Source organism: Phasianus colchicus, chromosome 4 (assembly GCF_987193195.1).
Source record: "Phasianus colchicus chromosome 4, bPhaCol1.hap1.1, whole genome shotgun sequence".
NCBI lineage: Eukaryota > Metazoa > Chordata > Aves > Galliformes > Phasianidae > Phasianus > Phasianus colchicus.
In genome coordinates, this window is record NC_143439.1 from 62,532,947 (window position 1) to 62,547,186 (window position 14,240).

Consider the following 14,240-nt stretch of genomic DNA (forward strand, 5'->3'; position numbering starts at 1 on the left):
TGGATATTTGTGGCAGTTTCTATAGATCTTATGGGTTGTAATCTTATGGGTCGTAATCTTATGGGTCGTAAAGGGAACAAACTGAAAGTTGAGATAAAAAGTACTGCTTAAAAAGTTCTGTGAGAATGTTAAAAGCTCCCCAGCTGTAATATATGTGGGTCACTCTAAAAGTGTTGCCTACTACTTTTTCCCATAGGAACTGCAACATATAAAAAGAACACAATAACACTATTTGATAGAGAAAATTCTCAGCTACAGAACACTCTCCAACATTGTCACCACCATCATCTGTGCATTTTTACCAGTGATTAACAAGAGCCTGAATGTTGTGCTTGCTTATTTTATTTTTTAAAAAGCACCTATATGACATACAGAACATGTCTTGTCTTTCACACCACTGCTGCCACTGCTGAAATGCACCACTCACTGCCTCTCTGTGATCATATCTTCTGTTCTACATTCAGCAAGTGCCGATGAATGTCTAACAGTGCCATTTTTTCCTGCATGGAGGAATTCAGTTCCATACCTTTGCTCCATACACACTTCCATGTGAGGTGCCATTTTGTCTGCTGCCATCTGTCACACGTCAACAAAATATAATAGAATACTGGTGGGAAGATTCAGCTTCTACTGCCATACCACCAACATTTGCTCTGGCACCATGCGCCAACATAATAAAATAGGCATTACTTTTGGAGCACCTCTCATAGATATGCCCAAAGGATATAGAGAAAACATCCCACTCTATATACTCTGTTTAATGATTGCAAAGATCAGAATATCCTTTGTATTCCCAACGTAAAATAGACATTTCACTGAGGTGCAAACTAACTTGCATGTGTGTGAATTAGATTTAGAGAACAAATGGTTTTCCTTCTTTTAACTTAGCATCAAAAAGCACTAGTGGGCCTTTCTGACATCTCTACTATAGCTTAAACCACAGTCACGTCACAGGGGCATAAGATCTTGCAACTACAGTCAGAAAAAGGCAAAGTTCGTGGGTTTTTTTCTTGTTTTTTTTAAGTTGTTGTGCCTTCGTAGAAAGCTGCTAGTTTTCTCCCTGTCTGTCCTGAGAGCAGATTCCCTTTTCAGCACTGACCGAGGAGGAAAGAAGAAAAACAGGAGATGGCTTTCTGCAATGGAAATATAAGAAATGATTTTAACTACTAGATCTGGGCCCATTTTCCCTTTCTCATGACCTGCAGGTACAAGTAAGTTCTGACAGGAATTTCAAGAGTATCTGTCCCTTCTGCTCAATTCTATTACTTCTAAGGAAGCAAAAATAAATAAATGAATAGCTAAATAAATAAAAATAAAAATAAAAAGAGATAGTCACATGTGCATGATTATATTTTGGGTTGGATATGGACACAGAAAGACAAAAAATAGGTTGACATCTACTCCTGTCATCAGTGTTGCTGATATGCCAAGACCACTAAGTAGTTCTAAATAATGTCAGCGAGAAATCTGAGGTGACCCATGGGAATGAGGGGTACCATGTTTCAGTTGTTTGCAGAGTGGTAGCTTTGGTCCTGGAAGCTCTGCACAGAGGCCGAATCATGACCCCTCAGCAAGGTTAATTAGGCTGAACATTGCTATGATGATACAATGTCTTCCTTGTTTCAGAGTGCATCCAGGTTAATAACTAGGTTGTACTGCCTTATGCAAGGCAGAGGAAATACTGTCTCCATTTGTATTTGATGAATGAAGGGCCAAAATATGGTTGAACTAGATGAGTGAGCTGAGATCCATGCACATACATACAAAAAATACTAGATGGACACAATACCTTTGAGAATGAAAAATGTTAAACACAGCATTTCTCCCATTCTAATTCATAGAATCATAGAATGAATCGTAGAATGGCCTGGGTTGAAAAGGACCACAGTGATTATCTAGTTTCAACCCCCTGCTATGTGCAGGGTTGCCAACCACCAGACCAGGCTGCCCAGAGCCACATCCAGCCTGGCCTTGAATGCCTCCAGGGATGGGGCATCCACAACCTCCTTGAGCAACCTGTTCCAGTGCATTACCAGCCTCTGTAAAAAAAAAAAAAAAAAAAAAATCGGTCATTTAATTCAATTATATAATGAATAGTTGTTCCGAAATGACTCAAAATTCCAAGTATGATGGGACTTTGCCTCATATTTGAAATAAAGTATGGAGCTCAATATGGATGTTGAGTATCATGGTAGGACTGATAACGCTGCTGAAGACAAGTGTCACTGATTTGCAAAATGCTATGGGAAACCCTGAGAAAGTGGACTTAAATCTGCTTGTATTATTAAATATATGTAGATATATAAATCCCAAGCATGTATATGGGCTGGTGAGCTGAAGGGTGGTGGGGAGAAGGGGGGGACTCATGAGGATATAGAATCTAAGCTGAAGTATAGAAGATCGGAGGAGAAATTGTAGGCAGAAACAAAAGGCACCAGAAAAAGAGACAGAAAAATGGGAAAGCCTACTGGGTTACAGCTATTGAAGGATTAGTTCTGCTGTGGAGCTCAGATCAAAAAACAAATGGATGTATAGGGATAATGCCATTCCATACTTATGAGGACTGCAGAAAATTTCAGGAAAGAGACCAACATTTCCCAGAATTGGTGGTCACCCTGGTTTGTATGTATAATTGCAGCAACTTTTTTTCACTATAAGGGATTCAGGCTAAAATGCACAGCCTGGATAGCAAGGAGTCATGTGCACCCTTGGTTGTATCTGAAAACACCAAGTATGTATGCATCAGGTGGGTCTTCAGAGCAGCTTGACTGCAGATTGGTGGGGAGTTGGGCAGAGGTAGAGTACATCCTACCCTTGGATATCTTTCAGTGTTGTGCTGGTGAGAGACCAGACATGATACTGTATGGTTGGAAGAAAAAGGCAGCCAAGTTATATTCTTCTCCTTAGAAGTTCGTTCTTTGAACACTAATGGGCTTTGGTATTGTTTGCTCCCAGGACAGCCTCTGTAATCTCTGGATCCAGTTGGAAATACTGGAGGCAAGAAAAACTGAGCTCCTTAATCCTTCCAGCAGCATAACCCTTCCAAATATGATGAGACATCATCTAATTTTCAAGAGGCATAGAGCTTTCTCCTGGCCTGTCAGCCTGTTTTGCATCTTTCCCTGCAGGGAGATTCAATTGATTACATTATCATACAGCACCATAACTCCCTGCCGATCCTTCTAATAGTGCTCAGCAGAAATCTGTGTGCTCTGACTGTAAGGTGAGGTTCTCTGCTCCTATGTGTAAGCAAGTATTAGTCCTTAGGGAAATGTGCACTGTGAGGAAAGATTATCCTGTGTTATATTTGGGGGGGGAATACATTCATGCTTTTTTCCATGTATAGGTTTAAAAAAAAAAGATTCATCTTACCTAAAGCAAACTGTTCCACCATACTTGCTTTGTATGTATACAATGCATATTTCTGTTTAATAATAATAATAAAAAAATAATTTAAGGTAAATTCAACACAGAAAAACTGCCCGGTTAAATCATCTATTTTTTTTTTTTTTTTTTAATATATATTCCTTAGCTTTTGTGAAGCTATTACAGAACCACAGCTATTACAGAACCACACATTCTTTTAAGAAGAGGTTCAATTCTAAATCTATTTACATAAATCGGCTGTCATCTCAAGCAACTGGCAAGACCAGGTGGAGCCTGGAGGAGAATCCCAAAGGCTGCTTTGTGGGGTCTCACGTTTGTGTGCTGAAGGATATGCACCTTCAATTCCTTATGCTGTCATATCGTGTGTTAAACTTGCAGTTTAAGCTGCTTATGAAACAACATTCCTTGAGAAGAAAGTTGCTTTTGATTGCTTTTCTGTGCGTGTGTGTGTGTCTTTTCCCTGTTTTCTCCAGGCAGTCGCCCTCAGCTCAGTGAGACAGGCTTTACTGCCGCTCCCCTCTCCCTTGGGAAAACTGCCGCACGAAGACTGAAGTGAGGGACCGCATCCCCACGATGCAGGGATCCCCTTCACCCACACTGCGACCGAAATAACAAACCGGGCTGCGCCAGGGAGACCGTGGGGAGGAAGAGGGGAGGGAGAGCTCATCCCTCCTCCCTCTCTGCCTCAAAGCCTTTTGCTTTCCAAGCTCAAATGCTAGCTGAAATCTGATGCCTGGACTGCATATGCAGTGAGACGTGGGCATGCCCTCGCAGTGCACCGATTTCCTCCGTGCCTTGGAGAGCCAGAGCCGTGCTGAGGCTCCAAGCAGAGGAGCCGCTCCATCAGGCAGCGGGTGCCACATCACTACGCTGCCTGCACAAGGGCTCCAGCATGGTTCCGAGCCTGCTGCTCCTCCTCGCCGGGCTGTTTAGGGCCACAGAGCCAGCACCCCGCTGTGAAACCGGCCAGGAGACCCTAGGTAAGGCTAACCACCCTAAAAGCCCCTTTTAGGCTTTTTCCTTGTTCTGGAGATGAGCAGAGAAAAGGACTCTGATTTCAGAGCATGGGAGGTCGATGTCACACTCTCCTAGAGATGGGGAGATGGGCTTTTTGGGAATCTGCAGATATCTCTGTGATGAAACTGGAGCTGTGTTGAGAAAGCATGAATACAAATTAAAGAAACAAGCTTGTGAAGTCAGGCAATGTAATGTTTCCCCACCACTATCTTTTAGGGCCATGTGCAGATGTGTTTTTCTGTCAATTTTGAGTTCCCAGTCAGTAGGATCCCCTTTGGCATCTGGGGAATGCCATGGGTTCTCCCCATCTCTGGCCTTGCCTTCTAGGAATCTGGCAGTCAGATTGCATGAAGGTGAACTTTTGACCTTGTGTGTTTTTGTGCTTAATAAAATCTCCTTACATTCAGCTTTAGGTCACTTTTTTTTTCTTTTTTAAGTCCAAAGTATGAGAAGAATTATTAGGATGTGAGAGCTGGAGAGTGTGTTGTAGCTTGCTATAAGCAATGTGGAATTTGTGTGAATTGATTGGCTGGAAGGACAGATTTGCCCATGAGAATAAAGGTAAGATAGAAACACGCTGCTGAATGGGTTGAAAGCTCTTGGTTCAGTAACTGGTTGACTAATAAATAAAATATTGAGTATCTTTTAAAAATATGTGGTGACATTTCTTTACCAAATGGACTTAATTTAGATTTCTTCTATGTGGGGACGCTGGGGAGATGAACGCAGAGCAATTCCAGTGTAGTGACAAGCTCTATTCTAGAAAAACAGTAAAGGAGAGAAAAACTGCTCTCAGAGAGCTCAAATTCAAAATGATTCAGAGTTATTTTACAGGAATGCAGGAAAGGATAAAAAACCTGAAAGTGACCTTATCGTTACCCAAGGAAGTGCAGCTATATTTTGGATCTTAAATATAAGCCATAGTCTGTCAGTGACATTGAACTGCTACGCAGCACAACCCGTGTGCCATGCAGTGTATATAATTTGAGAGTGCTGTTCCCACGAACATCAAAGTGAGGTCTACCACAGCCTGAAGGGATTTTATTTTTGGATAAAGCTGCACAAAGAGAAGTGTTGTAGGCTATTTGCAGCCAATTGCAGGAAGAGGCTGTGTGGTTTGCAGCATAGCCTTTCTCAGAGAGCTCTGATTCTTCTCCAGCTGATCAAAGATGTGCTGTGGGGTGTTATTAATCCTGGCAACCATAAAAGCGGGGATAATTGAGGGGTAATTGTGGCAGGATGTGTATGCAGTTGTGCTGTCTTTAGGGGAGGGCAGGTGGTGGAAATACACCTTGCACATGGAAGGACTGGAAAATGGCCCTAAAGGCTGGCTGATGGCAGGGAAAGTAGGCTGTGGGCATTAAAATATGCTGTGCAGTGTGAGAATGGGGTACGCTTACCAGTAACCATTCTTGGACCAGGAATTAAGAGGCAACCTGGGCATCCAGAGACCTGCCAGACTTCTTCCTTTTCCAAGGAAGTAACATCATGTCAGGCAACATGAAAACAGAGGGAACTGCAGTGCTGAACATGTTCATGTTCAATATCCAGCAGGGTTATGCCTTCAGCTGTTGTGCTGGGATTTTCTCTTCTTTTAGGATCCTTCACATTAAGTGTAGATTTTGGCAGAATTCAGTGGCCAGAACCAAAGTGCCCTGAGCTGCCAGTGCAGGGGAAGAAGCCAGGGGAACCAATACTGCTGCCTGGCTCTCAGCAAGGCTGGGGCTGGGTTTGAAGGATTCTCAGTAATGTTTATTCTTTTGCAACTCTTTTTTTTTTTTTTTTTTTTCTAATAAGAAATCAAAACAAAGCTAAAAGTAAAAAGATACAGATGAAATGCTGTGTGCCCTTGTGTTTAGTAAAATAAGGAGATGATTACTGTCACCAATGTATGGCACGAGCATCAGGCAGTGTTTGGGGAGCTTCCTGAGTAGCAGCTGAGAACCATGACATGGAGAGAGGGCAGATCCATTCTCAGCTGTGTGCCATCACAACATGGAGCCAGGAAGCCACTGCCTGTCTGAGCAATAGGATGCTCCAGTGCCTTGTTGAGAGGCATCTCTTCCAGACTTTGATGTGTTTCACTGGCCATTGAGCTTTTAGCTTGGTTAAGCAAAGTACAGCTTGGCAAGTTGTCCTAAAAGGTGACCAGCCTTTAGCAGAGGGAGCTAATGGCATAGGTTTCTGTTTTATCTGAGCATCACACACTGAATACTGGTGTATTCTGGTGGTAATGAGTTAAATGCAGAACTGTGAGCAAAAAAAAAAAAAAAAAAAAAAGACACAAAAAAACAAACAAACAGCAGGCTGGAGTCACATGCCTCAAAGCACTGAAAGCAGCTGGCTTCCCTCACAGGGACAGGGACAGCTGGGAGCAGGTCCCACGCTGAGGCTGGGTGTTGTGAGCTGCTGGGTGTTGTGGGCTGCCGTCTTTGGGGCCTCTATATGGGCTCCAGGTGTAGTTTTGGGCAGGAAATGGGGCTGGGGGCCATGGAGGAGAAAAGGGGTGCTTGGGCAGCTGGGTTTCAGCTCCCTAGCTGAAAGGTATCATAGAATCACAGGGTTGGAAGTCCAACCATCCTCCCATCACCATTGCTACCACAGCTGCTAAACCATATCTCGTAGCTTCTCATCCAGACGCCTCTTAAACACTGCCAGGGTTGCTTATAGATGAAGTTAGCCCACTGGATGCTGCTTGTGAGGTCTGAATCTGTTGTGTATGGTTGTTTCTCATCTGCTTCCTGCCTCTTCAGGAAGGTCCCTGATCCTAACCACTGGGAGTGGGAAGTAGATCCTATCGATGACCTTAAGTAAGAGTGATCGTTTTGTAGACATTCAGACTGAAAAAAAAAAGCTTTGCATGAAGCACTATGCTTTTTTTCTTCCCCTCTCTAGCAAACATTCTCAAAGTTTGCCTTGCTTTATTGCTACGTGACCAAGGGAGAAGTTACTGCCTTCCACAAGCTTCAGGCTGGCCCTAGCTTCATGAGTTGAATGTTTTAGTTCAGCTGTTGTGCACATTTTCACTGCTTGTTTCCATGCCTGTGTGTGCATATAGAGGCAGAGCTTCTCCAGCTGTTCTCCATGGAACAGTACAGTTCCTCCTGCATTTCTTTTCCCACAGTGGGCAGAATCAGACCAGAAATGTGGCCATGGAACCCATGTGGTAGATCCCAAAGTCTTGGAGTCTCACTGCTATGCCCAAAGTGGATGTGTCCAAGTCTTGTCAAAACAAAGGAATGCAGAACTACATCATGCATACTCACAGGACAAGAAATTCCAGCTCTCGTAAACTTGGTTTTCATCACCAAGTCATGTGAGCTGTTTGGATTCCCATCAGTGGCTCGAGTATTTTTACACAATTATTATTTCTGCAACACTGGTTTTGGCAACATTTAACATGGGAAGTGGGTCAGAAACTGCCGCTTATAAAGGCTAAGTGAGTATACATTGAAAGTATACTTGGTGGTTACTGCTGAAATAACTTATGTATTATTTTAATCTGAATGCAAAGTTTTCTTCAGAACACTTGTTTATGTATTTTTAAAGTGTGAATGTCTAAATACAAGTCAAAACCCTCACAAAAATGTCCACTGCCATAAGATGTATCTAGGCTGTTAGAAACACTGATGATTGATCTCCTTTAGAATTTCTTGACATGGCCTTTCCCAGCACACAGTTAATTTGGGGTTGAATGGAGTGCCAGCTGGCTAACAGCAGCCATGATTCCCAGTGGATGATCCAGGCCAAGTGAGAGCCATCCCATTCTCAAATCTGAAGTAAATATTACATGAGTTCTGTGAGCTCCTCCGAATCAGGAGAGGCTGAGTGTGCAGATGTGAGAGGAAGTCACCTGCCTTCTTGTGAACACGGTGCTTGATGCTGACAGGCTGCATTCTGGTCTATTTGCAGGGCTCCTCCTCATTATTTCTGTGACTGCTAAATCTCATTTGGACAAACAACATTATAGTTGGATGTAGCTGTCACATGTCAATGAAATTTTGTAATTTAAGGTTGTTCTTCCCATGAAATTTCAATTCATTTGTCTATCCTATTGTAGTTCTATTGATTTAATTGGTGCTATTTCAGTTTTACAGGGTTATAAGAGGACAACCAATTTAGGAGACAATATGAGGCTAAACCATGGATTTAAAAATCCCAACACTATTATGATTTTGGTCAAGAATGTTGAATTAACTATCCATCTTTTGTAGCATTAGAAAGTACCACATTTGGCTGAAGCTCAACTCTTGCAGAGGAGCCAGGTGTGATGTTAATTATAACGTCTCATGCATCTAAACTAATGAAGAGGCAAGGCTATTCTAGGGGGCTCTATAGACTGTGCTTAAAGAGAGTGGAATGACATTTTGGCAAATGTTTTGGAAAGATAAATTGAGGTTTTTATCTTGAGTTTTATCAGATGTGAGGCTCTGTCCTGCGGTATTCAACAGAGCTGAACTTACTGAAAGGTAAGCCTCTGACTCTGGTAGATCAAAGCACTGAGAGAGTACTGCATCATTAGAAAGTGGGAACTGAGAACTGAGTTTTAGAGAATATACATGCACAAAGTAAAGCTATGGAGATGTCACGGATCCGCATTACCAGCCTAGTAGGTGATTTCACCTTTCTCCAGTCACTCTAACGATAATTTGATCCCTTAGAAAGTAGTAAATTTCCTGACCTCTTCAACCTTCTCACCTTATTAGTTGTTTTAACACCAGCATTTTCCAGATCTGAACAGTTTTCTCTTTCACTAGCCGTACACAGAGAAATGGTCCCTATATATGGAGAAATCATCTTCAAACAGCAAATGCAAGTCCAGCATCTGCTGCTGCTGTTTTTGTTTTCTTGTGTTTTCTTTTCCCAGCTGTAGATTTTGCCTTGCAACAAGGAAAGCATTTCTGCTGAGGCCAAAAGAAGGCATTTAGCAGGTTTTCTTCTGGGGTTATTTTTCTGCTTGGGATTTTCAGCTGGGAGGACTCTCTGGAGCAGCACTTCCCAGCCAGAGATGCAGCTGGGATGGCATAGGAAATTTGATTGCCAGAAGCACAGAGACAGTCAGTGGGGATGGACAACCAGCCAGCAGTAATCTTCCTCAGCTTGTTTAAGGCTCCTAAAATGAAAGCCTTGAATTTCATCTGGCCAACTCTTGAGGTTGATTTTGAGTTGTTGCTGAGTGGCAAATCTCTGTGTGCATCTTTACAGATTTTGGGTGGTGGTTTGCAGACTCTATGAGCTCCCATCTTCCATGGCAGATCCCATCATGTCACATGTCCCAGCCCTGTGAGAGAAGCAGGCCTGGAGGAGCTAGTTGCAGCATCATTGCTGTAGGGACACCCCCAATAGCTCAATAAAATGGTTGCTTAAGTGGACCCTGAGAAGCAGGTGATTAGAAAGAAGGTGGGTTAATAACAAACATTTGCTTGCCTCTTCCTGCTGTGATCTTACCCTCAAAGTGAATGCGGATTAGTCATGAATCTCTTTTAAATGTTTTCAGGCTTCTTCATGTGGGGGTTGAAAATAGGCTTGTATCACCCCACAATTACTGAGATCCTAGGAAGCATGCCTGCCCATTTCTCCCTGGGACTCTCTCTGAGCCAGAGGAGTTGGCTTTGAATTTCAGTTAATTGCCATTTGCAGGTAGTGGTAGTGCACTTTATTGTGTTTGAATGCAAACTAGACAATTTGAGGAGGCAAGTAAGGAAAAGGACTAGTATTTTCACAAATAGCTTTTGTCAGACAGCATCCAGATATTAGCTTAGATGTGCCGTTTTGTAGAAATGCAGGTGCATAGATTGATTAGAAAGAGAGCACATACAGAATGGGCAAAGAAGGTGGAGTATAGAAAGAGAGATCTTATCTGTCTGCCTGCTTATTTAAAGGGAACTAATGAATTTCAGTCTCCTGAACTGTCTACCTAGGCATCTGTGACACACTATCTATGATATTTGACTATGATTCGGGGAGTTCACGTGATGCAGTGCAAGTGTTACAGGCCTGGTTTTCTCCTTGCTCAACACATCTCACCCTTCTCCGTCTTAGATCCTAATGCTGCTGGGTTCAGTTTAGCACTCCCTAAGAGCTAAATGGAAATGATCATAGAATCATCATCATAGAATCATTTGAATCGGAAGGGACTTTTGAAGGTCATCTAGCCCAACACCCCTGCAGTGAACAGAAACATCTACAGTTCGGTCAACTTGCTCAGAGCCCCATCCAACCTGACCTCCAATGTCTCCAAGGACGGGGATATTTTACCACGTGTCAGGACAGCCTGTTCCAATGCCTCACCACCCTTATTGTAAAAAAATGTCTTGTCCTTATATCCAATCTAAATTCCCCTTCTTTTTGTTTGAAACGGTTTTTCCTTATCTTGTCAAAACAAATCATGGTAAGGAGTCTGTCCTGTTCTTTCTCATAGCCCCCCTTTAGATACTGAAAGGAGCAAATACATCTCTCCCCTGGGGAAATTACAGTAATTGCTGGAGTGGAAAATAAATGTTAGGAACATAGTCCTCACCACACAAAGACTCTGATGTATCCAGAAAAAGGAATTAACCATGTGGGCTGCTTTTTTTTTTTTTTTTCTTCCAACTCCTTCAGTTTTCCTGGAAATCCTTTTTTGTGGCTTGGGATCTTCTCCACTTTTGCCCCCGTGCCTTAGATACTCAGTTACATTCCTTCTGTGTTTTCTGTCTGACCATTTACACCCTAGCTAAACTATTCAGCTGCCTCATTTCATTGCCATTAGTTTAGTTCTCCAAATTATCCTCCACCCATTGATACCTTACTGTGTTTCCCAGTTTTAACTTGTGCTGTAGCCAGGAGTGAGCTCTGGAGGTCGTCAGTGCTTTGCTGTTTGCAGGTGGTATTGCAAAGTGATACAGCCCAGCAGTGTTTGCACATTACCACTGATACACAGTTTTGCATCTTTAGTGTTAAAAGGTAGATGATCATTGCAAGGACTGACTCAATCAGCCATGTAGAAGCACAGAGAAAGCAATTCTAACATCATCTGAAATTGAAATGCTCTATTTGGAAAAGGAGAGTTTTGACTACAAACAGGCTAAAAGGAATACATATGTCTTCCTATTCAAAATAGTAGGAAACCCAGAAAAGTGTTAGGGGGTGTGCTGCTCTTTACAAAATAAATCGTCTGATCTTGTTCAGTCTGTCAGTCATTACAATGCAATTGTGGAAGCCTTACTGAATGATTTAGATGTTTTGAATTTATGATCACCTTTGGGCTTATTCCTCTATTGCCTAAGTCTCCTATTGGCTTTGCTTTTGAAAAGGCAACCGGCCAAGCCATGGTACTGGAGGTAGCTATTGAGATCTATTGTCTGTGTTATGGGTTAATCACAGCAGCTTGCTGCTTTCAGTGCTGAATCATCAAGGGGAAAAAATGTAATCTTGGCAGTAAAATATGTATGTGCTGCATTGTAGATTTTCAAGCTTGCTTTTGCAAATTAAAACCAGAAGTGTATGTTATAGAGAGGGCTCAGAAAGCTTCAAATGGCTTTTCTGCTCTTCAGTAAGTGACTTTATCCATAATCTTAAATAGCAACTGTGCTGCTGAGAGGGTTTTTGAACCTCTGGTGGAAAAACTAAAGTAGAAAAATGGTCATAAAAAATTGAAAATACTGTTCTGAATCAGGAAGAAAAAGGTCTCTTTGTAGCAACCTGTCCACAAATGGGACTGTGAGGAGGAAGCACTGTCTTCCTCTGAGCCCAGGAAAGGTTCTGCTCAAAGAACGGAAAAGCATTAGGCTTTCTCAAGTACACAAGAATCAGCAACTGAAGTCTGCCAAGTTAATCCGGAGGCCTGAGAAACTGTCTGTATATTATTGTCCTTTGTTACTCACAAGAAAAAGAGAAAACATTGCTGAAGCAGGCTGTGACAGAGATTTATTTGCTGGTCATTTCTGTGCATGGAGACCCAGAGTTCATGGGTGCAGGAGGGAGTATGCAGTTCTAGGGTTGGGCTCTGAGAGACAGGCAGGAGGCTCTGACCCAGCTACGTGCATCCACACTTCTTTGTATAAGTACAGGCACTGGAGAATTATCTTTGGCCCTCGCAGAGCCACACCCTCCCAAACAAATGCAAGAATTGGCATTAGGAAATGTAGAAAATGTCCAAACACCACATTTAAATACATATACATACACATTTAAAACTTGCTTTATAGCAGACCTTTTCTCTCTTGTTTGTATGCATAGTAACTCCTGATAACCTGGAAGATCAGGCTGGTCACTTGTCTGTGTTTACATGACAGAGCCTTGGCTGATGAATGGTTCACATAGCAGCTTGTATGGGGCTGTGGTGGACAGAAGTGCCATAGGCTGGGCAGAGCTGGCCTCTGAGATGACAGAAGCTGCATAGATGTCTCTGGCAGAGGGAGACAAGGAGAAAACAATGTGTTATAGTGCACATGCGTGGTGCTTAGAATCATAGAATTGTTAAGGTTGGAAAAGACTACTAAGGTCATCTAGTGCAGTCATCAACCCACCCCTACCATGCCCACTAACCATGTCCCTCAGTGCCACATCTTCATGTTTTCTAAACACCTCCAGGGACGTGACTCCATCACCTCCCTGGGCAGCCTGTTATAATACCTCACCACTCCAGTCTGAATATCCCCTGGTGCAATTTAAAATTATTACTTCTCATCCTATTACTAGTTACCTGGGAAAAGAGGTAATACCTGACCTTCACCTTGATACAGATATCTTTCAGGTAGCTGTAAAGAGTGACAAGGTCTCCCCTGAGCATCCTCATCTTCTAGATCTCAGTTTAAGCTTAGCTCTAGGTTTAGGACTTAGGAGGAAAGAGTCAGTTTTGCTGATCGTCAGTGAGTGAGACTTGATAGTTTCAAGCTCATGAGGAACATTGCAGGCCAAAAATAGTGGGAAACAGAATTTAAGCATGAGTCATAAGAAGCTTTATCTTTTACTGAAGAATTGCCCCTGCTTATCACATTCTGATATTAACAGCTTCAATTGCCATAGGTAAGGTACACGTTTACATGGATTTGGTTTCTTCATCTGAAAACTAAATCTATCTTCTTCAATCAGTGTTTTTAATAATGGATAATAGCCTTATTTATAGATTTCCCCTCTATATAAATATGATAAAAACAACCAAGTGTAGAAACTAAAGTAGTAGACAACCTGAAACCAGAGCTATCTTTGTGTTTCCTGTATTAATGTCTATTCTGCTCACAAAAGGATTCAGACCTCTCATGAACCCAGCTGCAGGATATGACTTAGCAGAGTTTTACACATCTGTTCCATCAGATATCCACTCCTTCGCAGCACCTTTCTCTCTGGCCAGCTGGGCAGAAAGCAGCATCTGCTAAAAGCAGTAAGGCTGTTCGTAGAGCCAGAGCAGGGGTAAGCAGCAGCACCATGCCCAGACCCTGCCTGGCTGCATTTTCCCTTTGGTTTCCTCTACTTATTCCATCTTGTTGCCAGAATACCTTTCTGCTCCAGCTGAATAAGCGCAATATTGGGATACCATTGAAAATATGTTTGTGCCACGTATGAAACTGACTGATGGGTATAGCACTCCTGCACAGTAATAACAGTAATAGTGGTATGGAAAACTGTGTATGACTCACTATTATTGTTTGATCATCATATATCAAAGAGACAAACAAAAAATGACATTTATAACAGGTCACAGAGCCTTCCAAGAGGGAAAGGGCATTAATTTTGAGGAAATGTAAAGTGCTGGAGAAAGACCATTCCTACTCCCCAGATGAATCCATGAAGAACTGCACTCAGTGCACACAATCTCCAGTTTATAATAAGATCAGCTACAGTGCAGTCGTTTC

At 42.4% G+C, this 14,240-nt stretch overlaps 1 protein-coding gene across 1 annotated transcript in view; it reads left to right on the forward strand.

Moving 5' to 3' along the window:
- Nucleotides 1–4,011: 4,011 nt before the first annotated feature.
- The window catches only part of CPZ (carboxypeptidase Z), a 34,922-nt gene continuing 24,693 nt past the window's right edge, over nt 4,012–14,240 (forward strand). Inside the window, exon 1 of the mRNA XM_031588727.2 lies at nt 4,012–4,367. Coding sequence (XP_031444587.1) covers nt 4,280–4,367 — 88 coding nt within the window. The 5' untranslated portion in view covers nt 4,012–4,279. The remainder of the gene's footprint in view (nt 4,368–14,240) is intronic.